Source organism: Haplochromis burtoni, unplaced genomic scaffold, assembly GCF_018398535.1.
Source record: "Haplochromis burtoni strain Fernald_Lab_line unplaced genomic scaffold, NCSU_Asbu1 Contig_245, whole genome shotgun sequence".
Taxonomy (NCBI): domain Eukaryota; kingdom Metazoa; phylum Chordata; class Actinopteri; order Cichliformes; family Cichlidae; genus Haplochromis; species Haplochromis burtoni.
This window is the reverse complement of record NW_024582606.1, coordinates 817,877-832,484: the sequence shown is the minus strand read 5'-3', so window position 1 is coordinate 832,484 and position 14,608 is coordinate 817,877. Positions and strand designations below refer to the sequence as shown.

The following is a 14,608-nucleotide window of genomic DNA, read 5'->3' as shown; positions in this document are numbered from 1 at the left end:
CTAAGGCATATTGTGCAGTAATTATAGTCTTCTGAGAGAAGAATTTAAATTGTTCTATGATAACTGCATCTTCAATTTTCTTTCCATCAACACAGCCCAAGTCTAAGTGTTGACAGACTTGGGTTACAGCCTAACACCTACAGCTATTCTCATCATACTGATATTAATAAAACCCAACATAGGATATTAATAGATGATGAGTTTTCCCCTTTAAGAATAATTTCGGCTGTTAAACCTTTGCTTCGGTCTGTCATTCATCGATTAATCGATGGCTGCATGCACCACACAATGGTAAATGAATGGTATTGCAATAAAAAAAAAGAGGCTTGGTGTTGAAATCATGGTTTAGAAAATGTGAGGAAAAAAGATTTTATTTAACTTGTTCCTCAATGAACAACATGTTGGTGTGTGTAAACCACAACAAAACCAGTGATTGTAGACATATTATAGCAAAATAAGAAACAAAGTATTTAAGAAAGTTAAAAAGCCTTACATCTAGTTACCTAGTTTATAACATTCATATTTCTATTGCTGGCTTACAGCAGTGGCTCTGCAAACTTAAACTCTAAATTAAACATATGGTTATTTTAACGGACAAAAAGAAACTTAAATCATAGCTGATACAACGTTATGGAAGAATTTCTAACATTATTCAATAGACAGTATATCAAGTCTAAACATACTTTGTCAGCTTATATTTGAGTTGATAGACAAATTAGTATATATATATATATATATATATTTCAGTGCACAACAGTCAACGGTGAAACTGTTTTACAAGAGAAAGAAAGATTACAGTCTCTAACAGTTTTGCCAGAGAAACGAATCAAAAACATCTTGGATTTCAGTTTTTTTTCCTTTGCTCACGCGTACCGAATCCGTGACGATGCTCATGCTGTGTTCATCGAAACGAGTACTAAAAGTAAAGCACAGTGACTACTAAGTCCAGGAAGCTAAACAAAGCTGCCGTGTTGTGTGTCAAACTGGGTAAAAAGGCAGTATGCTAAACTAGAGATTTGAAAATGGCGGTTCATCGCCCGCTTCAGTCTGAGAGAACAAAAAATAAATAAATCAAGAAACAAGAAAAGGAAAAAAAAATGCTCAGTTCACTTTTACACAAAGAAGCAAATATGTATATTTGTGCTCCTAAAACAGTGTCCCACTTGCGAAGCTGCTCTCACCACATGTAATAACTGCGTGTGGTGTCCACCTGGCTGGGTTTGGTCTCAGAAGAACCCTCTTTGTCCTTCTCACTGTCTGCCTCCCAAAGATTGATAAGGGGGGGGTACAGCTCATTTAGTGGTATTGATGAGGTTTTCTGCATATACTTTTTCAGGGAATGGTGATAGTTTTTCCTCTTCCACCTCTTGGCAATGTAGACACCCAGGGAGGCCAAGCTGATGACTGCAAACATTGATCCCATGACTGCTGCAAGAGCAGTGTTGGTCCCTTGGTCTGACATTTCAACGGCGAAGGTAGCCTGCTTTGTCGTCACATTAACGCATGACTTTTGCGTTTGCTGGTGGATGTTTGAGACAGTGAGGCACACCTCATACTCCGTTGCTGGCTGTAAATGTGTCAGGTTGTATTCATGAACATCCACGGGTACTCTGGCAGTGTAAGTAATATGTGGGTTGTCTATTTTCATGGTTGCAGATGACCACTTGAGGTTAGAGGTCATTACATTGGAGTTTATTTTCCAGGCAACGAGAATTGAGTGAGATTCGGTCTGTTTGACATTGATCTTCATAAGCTGCGTGCTGTCTAACAGGGTGCCGTTCACCCTTATGGCAGTCACTCTAGTGTCAGCTCCCTCTGAGTTTTCGGCCACACAGGTATATCTGCCAGAGTCTTCTACTTGGATATGAGAAATTCTCAGTGTACCTTCACTACTGAGGCTGTACTTGTCAGATATGGTGTCGATGGATATCTTGTTTCCCATGGGCGTCACCCAGTAGATTTCAGGCTCTGGCTGGGACATGGCTCTGCAGTCCAAGTCCACAGTCACTCCAATGTCCAAATTTTGGTGGCTGGGGAAGGTATCGTGAGAAATCATGGGCAAGCACTGGTTTGCTAAGTTATTCTGCAAAACTTCACGCACATGCATACCCCTGAACTCTGTTGGCATGGCACAAAACATGGAAAGAGGTTCCATAAAGCGGACTGTTGTTTTGTTGGAGCTCATCCACTGGATGACACAGTCACAGCGCAGAGGGTTGCTATGGATGCTGATCTCTCGTAAGTTGGGCAGTGAGTCCACTGTGGACTGATAGAGGGCATTCAGAGCGTTATTGTTCAGCATAAGGCTCTCCAAAGCTGGAACATCACGAAAGGCCTGGCGGTGGATGTAAGAGAATTTAGGGTTGTTTGTAGCCTCCAATTTAGTGAGTTCAGGAAGATTATCCAAAGCATAACGGTCAATTGAAACTAGCTCTCCCATGTTGTTTATACCAAGCTCCTTCAGTCTCAGCATGTTCTTGAAATCTCCTTCTTGGATCTTGTGCACTGGGTTTTTGTTCAAATCCAAGAACTTAAGGTTAGGTAGTTTCTGAAGTGCTCTCTGAGGAACTCGGACAAGCTTGTTATCATAGAACGAGAGACTCTCAAGATTGTCAAGTCCTACTAAAGCATTTCCAGGAATGTCTGTCAAATCCATTCCAGCCAATACAAGGCTTCTCAGATTGCCCAGTGGTTTGAAATTAAAGTCCATTATTCCAACAACAGGATTCTCCCCAATCATTAGGATCTCTAGATTGGGTGTAGATTCAAACCACTGGCTGTTGATGGTCTTGAGTTTGTTGGAGTTGAGGTGAAGCCTGAGCAGATTATGGAGCCCAGAGAAGGCATTGGCAGAGATCGTGTTGATCTGATTATGGTTGATGTAGAGTTCCTGCAGGTTGCTGAGATCCTGCAGACAGTAATCGGGCATTTCAGTGATCTGGTTCTCCTCCAGGTGAAGTGTGGTGAGCTGGGACATATTGGTAAGACCAACATCTCGAATGCTACTGAAATTGTTCTGGGATAGGTCCAACTCAGTTAGGTTAAACAGCTGCTCTAGCTCCTCACTGGTCCTGGCAATATAGTTGCTCTGTAAGAGGAGAACCTGAGTGTCACTGGAAAGATTTCCTGGAATGCGTGTCAAACGAAGATCATTGCAGTCTACAGTGATGGCTTCTCTGTACGTGGACTGGGGGGTAAACCAGGGTCGGATCTCACACACGCACAGCTGGGGGCACTCATTGCTCTGGACAAAAGATAACCCTGCTGATACCAGGATCAGGCCAATAAACACCTGGCCCAGAAAAAGGCAGTCTAACCTCCATCTAGCCATGATGGAGAGGGACAGCAGGTGGGTCCAATGACTTGGGAAAACGGTGTGTTACAGTCATCAACCAGACTTTCCACAGATTATGTCCTTAAGTCCATGAAATCAAATGCTCAGGAAATTCACAGCAGGATCTTTGAGTTTCAGGATAACCTGAAAAGAAGAAGAAAACATGTATGTCATTATACTGAAAATAATCTCCATCTCACTTTTAGAATATAAAGGGTTGATACTTTTTAGCTAGCTTGTTATCTTGGCCCTAAGATTTGAAAAGACAACACCAGTACCGGTTTGTTGTCCAGACTGGAATAGCAACTATTTCCATATCCAGACACTGGTGCTAATTCAAGCTTTACAAATATCTTTGTTGCCCCGAAAATGGATCTTAGGGTGTATCCCCACTATGGGTACTGTGTCCGAGCACCTCTGATCTTTGTACTGCACTCCAGAGTTCTTGAAGATGTTGGCCCAGATGATGTTCAGTTGGACTTGAGCATAGTATACACGTAGTGTGATTACTGAGCAACCAAACACAGAACCCAAATCCTTCCTCAATGACAGCTGCCCTTGTAAAAATGAAGTAATTAACAAATCTATAAGGCATGTGAGAGGACAGTGTGTCACTGCTTCCAAATATGGACTCAATTAAGCCACAAAATGTTAAAAGAAAATCAGAAACTTCCTTAAGCTCTGCAAGAGCACTTCTCAAAAGCGTGAATGTGCGTGGGAGAGAATGGGTTGAAATGCTGAGACAACATGAAGTGTGCTCAGGCCAGAATCATTAGGTGCAGTGTGAGCACTTACCAGTGGGGGGATGGGAGGAGGGGGTAGCAATTGTGCTTGGGCAAGGTACAGGTGCAACTGAGACCAGCCTAGTATATCCTTAATGACTTTTGTGCCTCTCTGACTGTTCTTTTTGCATATCTCACTCACTATTGGATGAAACATGATACAGAAATTTATGTTAAAACTTAAGTGAGCCTATATTATAACATGGTACATGGTAAAGATTATACCCGCTAAAGATCAGTATTGTTGCTGCCGTGGGCGTGTTAGTATGCTGATATTAGCATTTAGGTCAAAGCGCTACTGTGTCACAGTACACCTCACAGTTACCCCGACATGGATGTATCCTCTGCTTAATCTTGTTATCTGTAGGAATTAATGAAATATCAAAGATCGTTAATGTCTCTCATAAATGCAGCAATTACACAAGACAGAAGATTAAGTAAGAACAACTGCCTCTCCACTATCCTTGTGAGACTTGTCATTATGTGCAGCATCAACAGTTTTGAGAAAATGCAATTTCAGCTCATTACAATGCATGCACAAAACACTGCTCTGAACTACTTGGAAACAGCTCATATTCCATCGAGGGCTTTCATCTCTCCAACAGGCCCATAAGGACTCGATCATTAGCTTCTCCGAACATCATTACACCCTGTGAGATATTGGTACATGCCAAGCCTCAAAGAAAACAACAAAAAAAGATGCACTGCTTAATTTTTAATGCAGTGTCTTCAGCATTCAGAATTTGGGGCAAACATGAAAAAAAAATGATTTCAGCGGGCCTAGGATTTTTTTTTTTTCACAAATAGCTGAATATAGAAAGAAGAATGTCAAAAGTTTATTTGTTCAGCTCTAACAAGGCTTAAGACTACAAATTCAAGGAGTGGGTTGTTAGTTGTGAGAAGAAGAGAAACCTTGATCTGGCCATGCAGTCGCTTTGTTTAAGGAGTAGGAGCTTTAAGTGGTGTGATGGGCATCTGCTAGCCCATATGGCAGTAACACCTACTTCACGGAGTTGGAAGATAGAGCATTAAATCTGGCAGCTTTTACTTGAAAGCACTGCCACGTTTTAGACCCCTCATTGTGTATGACAGCAAGTGAAATACAGTCATTGCATTTTTATCTAGAACTGATAATGCTGACTTTGGTGTGGACTTCAATATTGTAGCTACCGTACAGAAACTTTACTCTGACTCCTTGACTTTTCCACTGGATGAATTCAGATTATGTTGGTGATGCTCCAGGCAGTTTTTTTTAGTGCACCCACGGTTGCTGTTTTGAGTGAATTGTCTCAATAATCATTGGATGCACTGCCAATAAAATATATCTAACTTGCCCTTTTGCCTCTGGAGATGAAACGTAAGATTTTTTGTGGAGCCAAAACTTTTTAAAATCCAACGCGGTTTTTTTTATTCATTTATTTGTCGAGTATTTTCTCTCAAAATCAGATACAAAGGTAAAGAAATTCCCATCAGCTTCAGCTGTGCTTACTGCCTGTTAGCAAATGCTAACACACTTAAAAGCTAAACTAAGATATGGGAAGGCTTACCAATATGATAGCTATGATAATACTACATTATCATTGTCTCTGTTATTAATGTAAGCACATTAACTTTAGCACTTGGCTTAAAGCGATGCTGTGCACCTTTACTTTCAACATCCTTTCTTCTATTTTCGATTTGTTTACATCTTTACAGCACACATGCATTTCTCCCACTTAATAACTATTGTCACTGCTGTATCTTTACTAATGCTAATTAGTAATATTAGGTTGTCCTCAGTGGCTTTTCAGTAAACCACAGAGACACTTAAGCTATCCCCTCAGTTAATTAGGTCTATTTAGGACTCCACCCACCCAGTGTAGAGCCACACAGCAGCCTTCACAATGGTTCCACCTTCTTTGTGGTCAACACCAGCTTAAGAAGATACCGCTTAAGAGGCTTTCGAGCAAGAAAGCTGAGTAATACATCTGAATGCAAACTGCCTGGCAACAGCACCAAGGAGACAGCAACGCGACTCTGTTCCGCCTATACCAGGGATTCCCCTTGGACAGGGCGGAGCATTGGTGAGACAGATCTTGTTTTTAAGCTAAAGGCTGGTATTTTGTGACGATTGCTGCGTACGCAGTCGGGGTTTGGCAGATGGAGATGATGAAGTGCAGATTAGCTGGGTGTAGTGTACTGGAATCAGACCCAGAGGAGAGAAACAGGTCACTTGGCACTTTAATTAATAGCAGCACATCAGTGGAATCTAAGACTAGAGAGCGCGAGAGCAGCGTTAATGCACGGATAATCTCGTTACAGAAACAATTGTTTAAGTGCTTGTTTGTCACTTGGTCAATGACTAAATGTTCTGTTGTTATACAGTATTTAAAATGATTTAGCTGAGTTCATGGGAATATCTTCAGAAACATGGATAAAGATGATGACAGTATATGTAAACTTTTTAAACTTGTTCTGTAAATATTGAAATTGTTTTGCATAAAAGAGCACAATTAATGATAAAGGTCCATTCTGACACTGTTAGATCAGTGTCATCCTAATGAAATGACGTGTTTCAAAGCAGTGTTTAAATCCATATCTACAACATACAACTGCAAAACATGTTTAAAATATGCCACACATCAACATTATAAGGCAGATGTAGGAATATATTATTGTCTGCCCTCCTGTATTTAACACCAATGGGGATAATCTTAAATTCTCCCCGCCTGCTGAATGCTGACAACTTTGTCAGCTTTGTTCTCTTTATACAATGTAAGATTAAGAAGTTTCTTATCCCTTTTGGTACTGTACATAAAACACAACTAATACTTTAAATGCTGTTTTGATATATCTACAACCATGTAAAAGGTGAAAATTACATAAATATCAGAATCCTGATTTTTTTTCCAAACACAGGGTGAAAGATGTCTGGGGCCAAAACTGATAAAGGTTGCACAAGTCAATTGTGAGCACAAATACACAGGAAAGCTTAAAGAACCCAGGAGGTGGAGGAAAAATCAACAACACAACAGCAAAGGCAGGAAAGAGGAAAAACCAGGTTTTAACCACAGGTACCTCTGAACCTGTGAATGGGACACTTGAACCAAATGCCACAGCTTGAGATTTCAGCTCTGTCACCTCAGACATTAATAGCAGTTTGTTATGAAGTGTTTTGTGTCACCTTCTCATCACACCGATGGGTAGGTGTTTTAACATCACAGCTCACAGAAATGCATCGGTAACCTGAACTGCAAAACTTCTCAACTGTTCGACAGACACACATTTATTTTTCATTAGTCTGCTTGACTCTTTTTCATTTCAGCTCTCATGACTACTTTTACTGTATAATTACACATTTTACCCACACAGGCACACTTCAGATAGGTTTCAATGCAATGACTGCAAAAAAGAAAAAAAAGATCAGTTTCACAATTCCTTCCACAGGAAACTGAATGATTTTCTCTGCCACCTTCATCATTAGTGGGTTAAGTCTATTAATACAATATCTACGCAGTTAGCAAAGTGAGCTTATGGTAATCACAGCAGCCCTTAGAGTGAAGCCAGATGCACCTATTAACGCTAATGGGGGATTGTGGCTTGCTTTCTAAATTTCAGATCTTGGCAGTGTCCTTTAATGATTCATTTCCTGGGATTTGACAAAATGCATTAAGCTCATCTCGTGGTAGGGCAGAACTTTTTCATAGTGCCAAAAGAAATTAACTTAATTACCCCGGGTGGGCACAAACGGACACCTGTGAAAACAGCTGCACATTATCTATGGAAGACTTGATTTCTGCTGTGCAATGCTCTGGTGAGACACATCACAAAGACAAGACATTATTAAGATGAAATTTAGGCATTTGTTGGTTATTTAAGCTGTGTCTAATGCAAAGCACATCCATCTTTTGTATCACAGTATCTCACGGTTACTCAGCTTCCTCCTTTCAAAAAAAGTGAGCTGACCCCGCCGTTTAGTTAGCCCTCAATCCACTGATGCCTCAGTGGATACTCAAGCATCACAACAAGGCGCATAGCTCACATGTAGATTACATAGAATGTGAAAAGGAGGCTTTTATAACATTTGTTCAAATTGTTACATGCATAATTAAATTAATAAGTACACGCAGGTGCCAAATCATGTTTTTTTGTAACTCTGTTTCCTCACCTTCCTGTCTTCTTTCCTGTCTTGTCACTTTTGAATAAAGGCAAAAGACAAAAATAAATCTGAAAAGAAAAGAAAGAAAAAACCCCCCAATTACAGCTCGTTTTCACCAGCTGCACATGTGTGCTTCAATAAAAGCTCTCAAAGATTACAAAACATACAAAAGAAAAGCTGAAACCAACAGGCAATTTATTAATTTTTGGAAAAGGGATGAGAGAGGGGCAAAAGGAAAAAAGTAAATACAAATGTGCACTTAATTTTTTCATATGTTCTAACTCAAAAATATTTTAACAAGTAATTTCCCCATTGTTATTATGATGGGTCCCATTTATTTGGCTAACTTCGAAGCTCATCCACTTAGCATGGATAGCGGCAGGTACAGAGTCTGTCAGTACAACCGAGTCTGTCATGCTGTAAAAGCCGACCCCGGTCAGTTTAGAAACTTTTGATGCAATACTGAAATTTCACACTCTAATGGGAACCGGGACACATGGCATTTACATCTGACCTCACACATCCCTAAAAATATCACATTTGTCTGCAGGAACTGGTGAGCCACAGGTCATGACCTGGCTAATATGCTAAGACTGTGTTTGATAATGCATCCAGTTTCCCTGCATCAATATCTGTAGAACGTGTCTGTGATGAGCACTTAATCGTGGTTCCTGTGTGTGCAGTGGAATATGTCATAAAGCAGCGGTCCCCAACCTTTTTTGCGCCATGGACCGGTTTATGCCCGACATTATTTTCACGGACCGGCCTTTAAGGTGTTGCGGATAAATACAACAAAATAAAACTAGTACCGGTACCGAAAAAAAGAAGATTTATTCATAACACACGTGAAAAGACCCAGGAAAACCGAGTTAACGATAAAAACGATAACAAAATAAAGCTGAAAACCGATAAAAACCCTGAAAACCATACATTTCACACCTGAGCCTCAACTCTCGCGGCCCGGTACCAAACGACTCACGGACCAGTACCGGTCCGAGGCCCGGGGGTTGGGGACCGCTGTCATAAAGTACAAAAGGTCTCTCTCTGAAAACGTTCAAGCTACTAAATTATGATGTCTGTCTGATTGCATTTTTCCCCTTAAATGTAACATCAACTGAGCGTAACATGCGAAATATGAAAAGGAGATTTAATAAACGGATAACAAGAGTTTTGCATTAGGGCTCTCTCGGGAGCCTGAAATAGAACTCTCCCTTCTGGTCCAGGTTCACCTTTTAAGTTTTACTTTATTAGTGTGCACGGATTAAAAAGACAAAACAAAACAAAAAAACAGATAAAACAGAAATGAGGGAAAACAAATTACAGGCGGAGCAGGTGAGATAAACAACCCCAGGGTGGCTATAAACACATCATGACACAAAGGGAACCAAAGTGAGGTGACAAAAACACTCCTGAATTAGATGAGAGAACCTGAGTGACGGGAAGCGATATGTTCTACAAATAACACAACAAGAGGTCGAAGTGAAAAATATAATCTACCTAAAATGTCAGTTAACAAAATAATGATAATTATATATTATAATAATATTGTATAATGTAATAATAATAATGGTTAAACCTTCCTCGGCGGCTCTTGCAATGTAAACTTATTATTATTATTATTATTATTAGGATGATGAGGTCATCCGCACTTTTCACTTGCCTTCCTTGCAGGGTCTCAAATAGCCGGTGTTACGTACACGTTCATGTATTTTTGGAGAGCACTGTGACAAATTAGTCACCATGCTGGATTTCTGCCATATATTAACATATGAGCAAGTGTGAAGGCTCAAGTGATTTCATAGCAGATGACTCACTTTAGGGTTTCCCTGGCTGGAAATGACAGGGCTACTTCATCACCAAGAATGTACGCATTATTTATTTTACAACAGCTTCATTTCTGCACTTCTTAAAATTGTTTCACCTTCAGCCAGAAAGCCCACGATTTCCAGTGTGTAGAAATCTGCATTTAGTGCATTTGATGCATACTGCAAGTCTGAATTACACAACAGAGTCTCGGAGGAACAACAGTGAGTGACATCTTATAGTAAGCGGGACATGCAGACGTTGAAATGGCACAAAACAGGCGGTTTGAACTTGCTACTGATCCCAAAAAAAAACCCCAGTACAGGATAAATTACCCAGACAAAAGCTGAAACGACTAAACAGTCAAATGAATAGTCAATCAAAAGAAAATTAACCAGAAACTGTCTCCACAGTGATGATTTAAATCTTAGCTAACTGAATATATTTGGGTTTTGGAGTGTCTTCTGAAAATGGGATTATCAGCAATGTCACCTCTGAGGATGGAAAACGATAATTGCCACTTTTCAAACCAGCTTTTCCCCCGACTTTTAAAACAGCCGATGAGAAAAATAATAGGGAAGATTTTTTTTTTAAATAAAACGTCTCCATGGACTGAATTAAACTTGAGCCTGTTTATGGGCTTTTTAATAGCAAAGAGAATGACAGATATCAACTTTGAAGCAGTAAAGAGTGACAGTAAAGCTGCAAGGACATTCGTGCTGATAATTATTTTTAATGATGATCTTTGTTCAGTTACTGATGTCACTTTTGTCTACTTTTTTCTCACCTCTACATATGTATCTATTTATGGGAAGACTAAAAGCAATTCACCAATGACTGATGACCTGTTATAACTGGATGATGTTCCTATAAGCTACTGCTGCAGCAGCAATGTGTTTGTTAAAGATCTCAAAGTGCTGACTGAAAAAAGTACAAACAGGACTGTACTTTTCATTTAATTTCCACAAAAGTCACAGTGACACACCTTCCTACAAATGTTCTAAATATCACCCGACAGGTGTATGAGAGAACACAGTGTCCAGTGCTGTTGGATCAGCTTTTAATCAGCCAAGTCCCTGGTACGAAGACTGTGTGATGTTGGATTGCTGCCTTCTGCACGCTCTAGCCTGGCAACTCCTGTCAACTTTGCCAAAACTACACACGTCTGTTGCGGGCTGCTTACTGCTGTGTTCTACGTTTTATAAAGGAAATCAGTGGATAACATCAAAGCCTGACTGTCCTGAAAAATTCCAGGGTTTTTTGGGGAGAAGAACTTTTTCTCTTTTTTTTTTTTTTTTTTTTACCTTTTTCATACTTTGTTTTGTCAAAGCTTTTTTTTTTTTTCAGGTTTTCCTCTATGATCCTAAAGACTTCTTCTTCAACTGTGATCACACCAGATGCACAAATGTTTTATTAAACTCTTACATGTGGGAATACGTGCCATTTATCTGGTCAAAGAGGATGTGATAAGAGCATAAATGATCAAAGCGTGCAAATATAAAATATGTTTTATAGTTACAAAGCTGATTAAAGGTGCGCACCATAAATTTTACACATGGACTTCAGTTTATGGACACAAAAAGCTTTGTGGCAAACAATATATTTTGTAACTCTGAAACATGCTTTGAACACTTACATACACAAAAAAATCCCTGATATCAAGCTACATTCTGGGAAAAGCAGGATGCTGTGGTTTAAGCGCTGATTCACATGAAACTGAGACTGAAGGTCAACAGAAGAGTCATTTTCTGCCATCATTTTTTACACCAATTCCCTTAACTACACTGGGTGCAAGGCAGATATTCTAGTAAATACAACCTTTTATGCTTTTGTTAATTTTACAGAAGCTCTCCAGCAAAGCTATTTTAGAATTTGGAAAGCAATCCCAGAGCTTCCTGCTATGACGATCCTACTTTCACCAAGCTGGTAAATCTGCCTAGTTAAAAGCTTAAACTGCACCTGTGACACCTAACCTGCAGCACTTGGAGTTAAATTATTTCAAAAGATGATGTTAGTTGAATGACAGTTAAGTGTGTTATGTAAGCAAATAGACTCTTTCCTGTCAAGCCCCTGACGGGTCGGAGAGGAGTGCTGGAAGAAAAGGAACAACAACAGGACAAAATAAGTTTAAAAAAAGAAAGAGAGACACTGAAGACCAAAAACAGCTGTCGCAGATTTTCACTATGATTAGCACTCAGTTTCCATTCACTCCAACCAACTTCTGTTATCACTCGTCTGTTCTCCACACTGGGACTTTAATAACACACTACCACCTATCACTTAAGCCCTCCCACCATACCATGCACGCAGCCTGTATACTAATGTCTTTACCAAACTGTCTGTGGAAGACAAAGCTTCAACGCCTCAGCCCTTCTTACAGGAATAATAGTGAGTAACCCAGCTCCCTCCTCTCCACCCTGATTTATAGACTCGGGACCTAACTGTCGGTGGTGGTGGTGGTCCTTCAAATGAACAGGTACAAAAAAACCCTACACAGAGATAGATGAAGAGAAAGACACCTGCAACATATGCACAGTAGGAGACTGTGTGTGTGTGTGTGTGTGTGTGTGTGTGTGTGTGTGTGTGTGTGTGTGTGTGTGTGTGTGTGTGTGAGAAAGAGAGAGCCTGGTGGTGTGTGCGCACTTTGTCCATGTGAGACCAGATGCTCCCTTGGCATGAAAAAGAAAATCAATCAGGTGATCCTGCCTCATCCAGCTCACTCGGTTGTGATGAACGATTTGACCTTCTGTTTGCTTTGCAAATCTGAGTGAAAGAATCAACTGAGGAAGGCCAAGCGAATGTCCAACCTTTAAACACTATTAACTCTACTAAAAAAAACTGCACAGAGAAGCCTCTAATGTTAAATTGCTGAGGCGGCACTTTAATTTGACCCACAGCTCTCTGCGAGGAAACACGACTCTGGGCGCTTTGGGTTCGGGAAGAGGCCATAGACAGCAGAAATATAAATAATAATAAAAATAAAGAAAAAGTGAGGCGATTACGCAAGACTCCACGCATTAAAACACTCAAAAACAAACCTGAACTCTCTACAGCGAACCCCACGTCTGCCTGAAGTTTAGTTGAGTGATGCAAGGAAGCGGCAGCAGTCTCCCGTCACAAAAGCGCAACAGCTGCAGCGACACAAGCAGCGTTTGTGAGCCACAATGGACCCCCCGCTAATGCAACCCCATTCTCAGCACAGCATCTTTCGCAGTGGGCCCCCTCCCCTCCCTCATAAGGAGACTCTGGTGACTATTTTTTTTTCTCGCTTAAACCGGAGGGATCGAGACATCTGCCGACACACTTTAACATTAATATGCAAATCACATCCACGCGCATCGCCGAGCACGCCGCACGTAGCCCCCGCTGGCACGGCAAGTGCCGCAACGAGATCAAAGTTTGTTTTCGGTGGAATAAGATTCGAGGCGTAATAAGAGTCGAAACGTGTCGTGCACTGTAAGGTTAAACGCTCTCACGTGTGTTCAGAGAAGACTGCAAACCTGAACTGATGGGCTGAAACCAGACTGCATGCATAAAAAAAATGCCCTTGAGTGCGTCTGCATCCTAAATATACCCAAACTCGTTGCGTGTCTCGGAGACGGATATCCACACTCTGTGAATCACTACACACATCAAACATCACTAATCTCTTTCTGGCATCTTCGTTTTCATTTCTTTCTTATAGAAATTACAGTTCATGAGAGGAAACTAACGCGATAAAGCAGAGGGAAGCTCTCCTTCCCCTCCTCCTATCGGTTCTCACCTTGTTGGCATTCCAGTCTGATGTTCCCGAGCGCACGGGGTCCTTTAACCAGACACACGCGTCAGCACACAACAATAAACGCCACCGGTGCCAAGTGAACGGGGCTCATCAAACACATATTCCGGTATCCCGGTGGGTTCAGCTGGCGGCTGTTTACAGCGATTTGTCGCTCCGAGTATCCGATCAGTCCCAGGGCGCCTCGGAGAGAGGCATGGTGTGGTCTGCACAGAGATCTTGAACCTGCTGCAACCCGCCACCGACTGCGTTGTCGCTCCGATATTCCTCCGCTCTGCCACAACCACTATCACCACCGCCACAGCCTGCACCTCCTCCTCCTACGGATGGGAGAAGAAAAATTATAAAAACACCTGGCGCTGTCCAGACCGCTCAGCTGATTACCCAGCAGGCTATTGGCTGAGAGCGCCTGTCTGTCACCGCCGGCCAAAGCAAAGCAGAGCACCATCTGCTCCGGGCTTGTGATGAGAACAAAGGCAGGAGAGGGCGGCGGGGTGGCGGAGCATGGGGCGTGGGGCATGGGGGGGAGGATGTGTGTGGGTTGGGGGTTTGGGGGTGAAGTGGTGGACCTACAACTTCCCCTTTTAGCCTCCTTTAGATGCAAACCTCGAAGACAATATAATGTGTTACTGGACACGGGAGAATTCTTTGGATTATTATTATTATTATTATTATTATTATTATTATTATTATTATTATTATTATTATTATTATTATGATTATTATGTTCTAAATCCGAACATCGACTCCTGAGTTGAATGTTCGATTCTAAA

The 14,608-nt window shown here is 41.1% G+C and overlaps 1 protein-coding gene across 2 annotated transcripts; it reads right to left on the bottom strand.

Annotated features, from left to right (window-relative positions):
* Positions 1 to 344: 344 nt before the first annotated feature.
* On the bottom strand, positions 345 to 14,302 carry lrrn1 (leucine rich repeat neuronal 1). Of its 2 annotated transcripts, none has more exons than XM_005947560.2 (2): positions 13,821 to 14,302; positions 345 to 3,478 (listed from the first exon to the last, which is right to left on the bottom strand). In XM_005947560.2, the coding sequence occupies exon 2, from the start codon at positions 3,329 to 3,331 to the stop codon at positions 1,178 to 1,180; it is 2,154 nt and encodes a 717-aa protein (XP_005947622.1). In that variant the 5' UTR covers positions 3,332 to 3,478; positions 13,821 to 14,302; the 3' UTR covers positions 345 to 1,177. The 2 variants fall into 2 exon arrangements, with proteins under 2 accessions (XP_005947622.1, XP_005947623.1); XM_005947561.3 differs by lacking the exon at positions 13,821 to 14,302 and adding an exon at positions 13,096 to 13,804.
* Positions 14,303 to 14,608: the final 306 nt, after the last annotated feature.

Bases quoted from the DNA above. Each gene is read 5' to 3' on its own strand.
- lrrn1 (XM_005947560.2), bottom strand. From the start codon at position 3,331: ATGGCTAGATGGAGGTTAGACTGCCTTTTTCTGGGCCAGGTGTTTATT.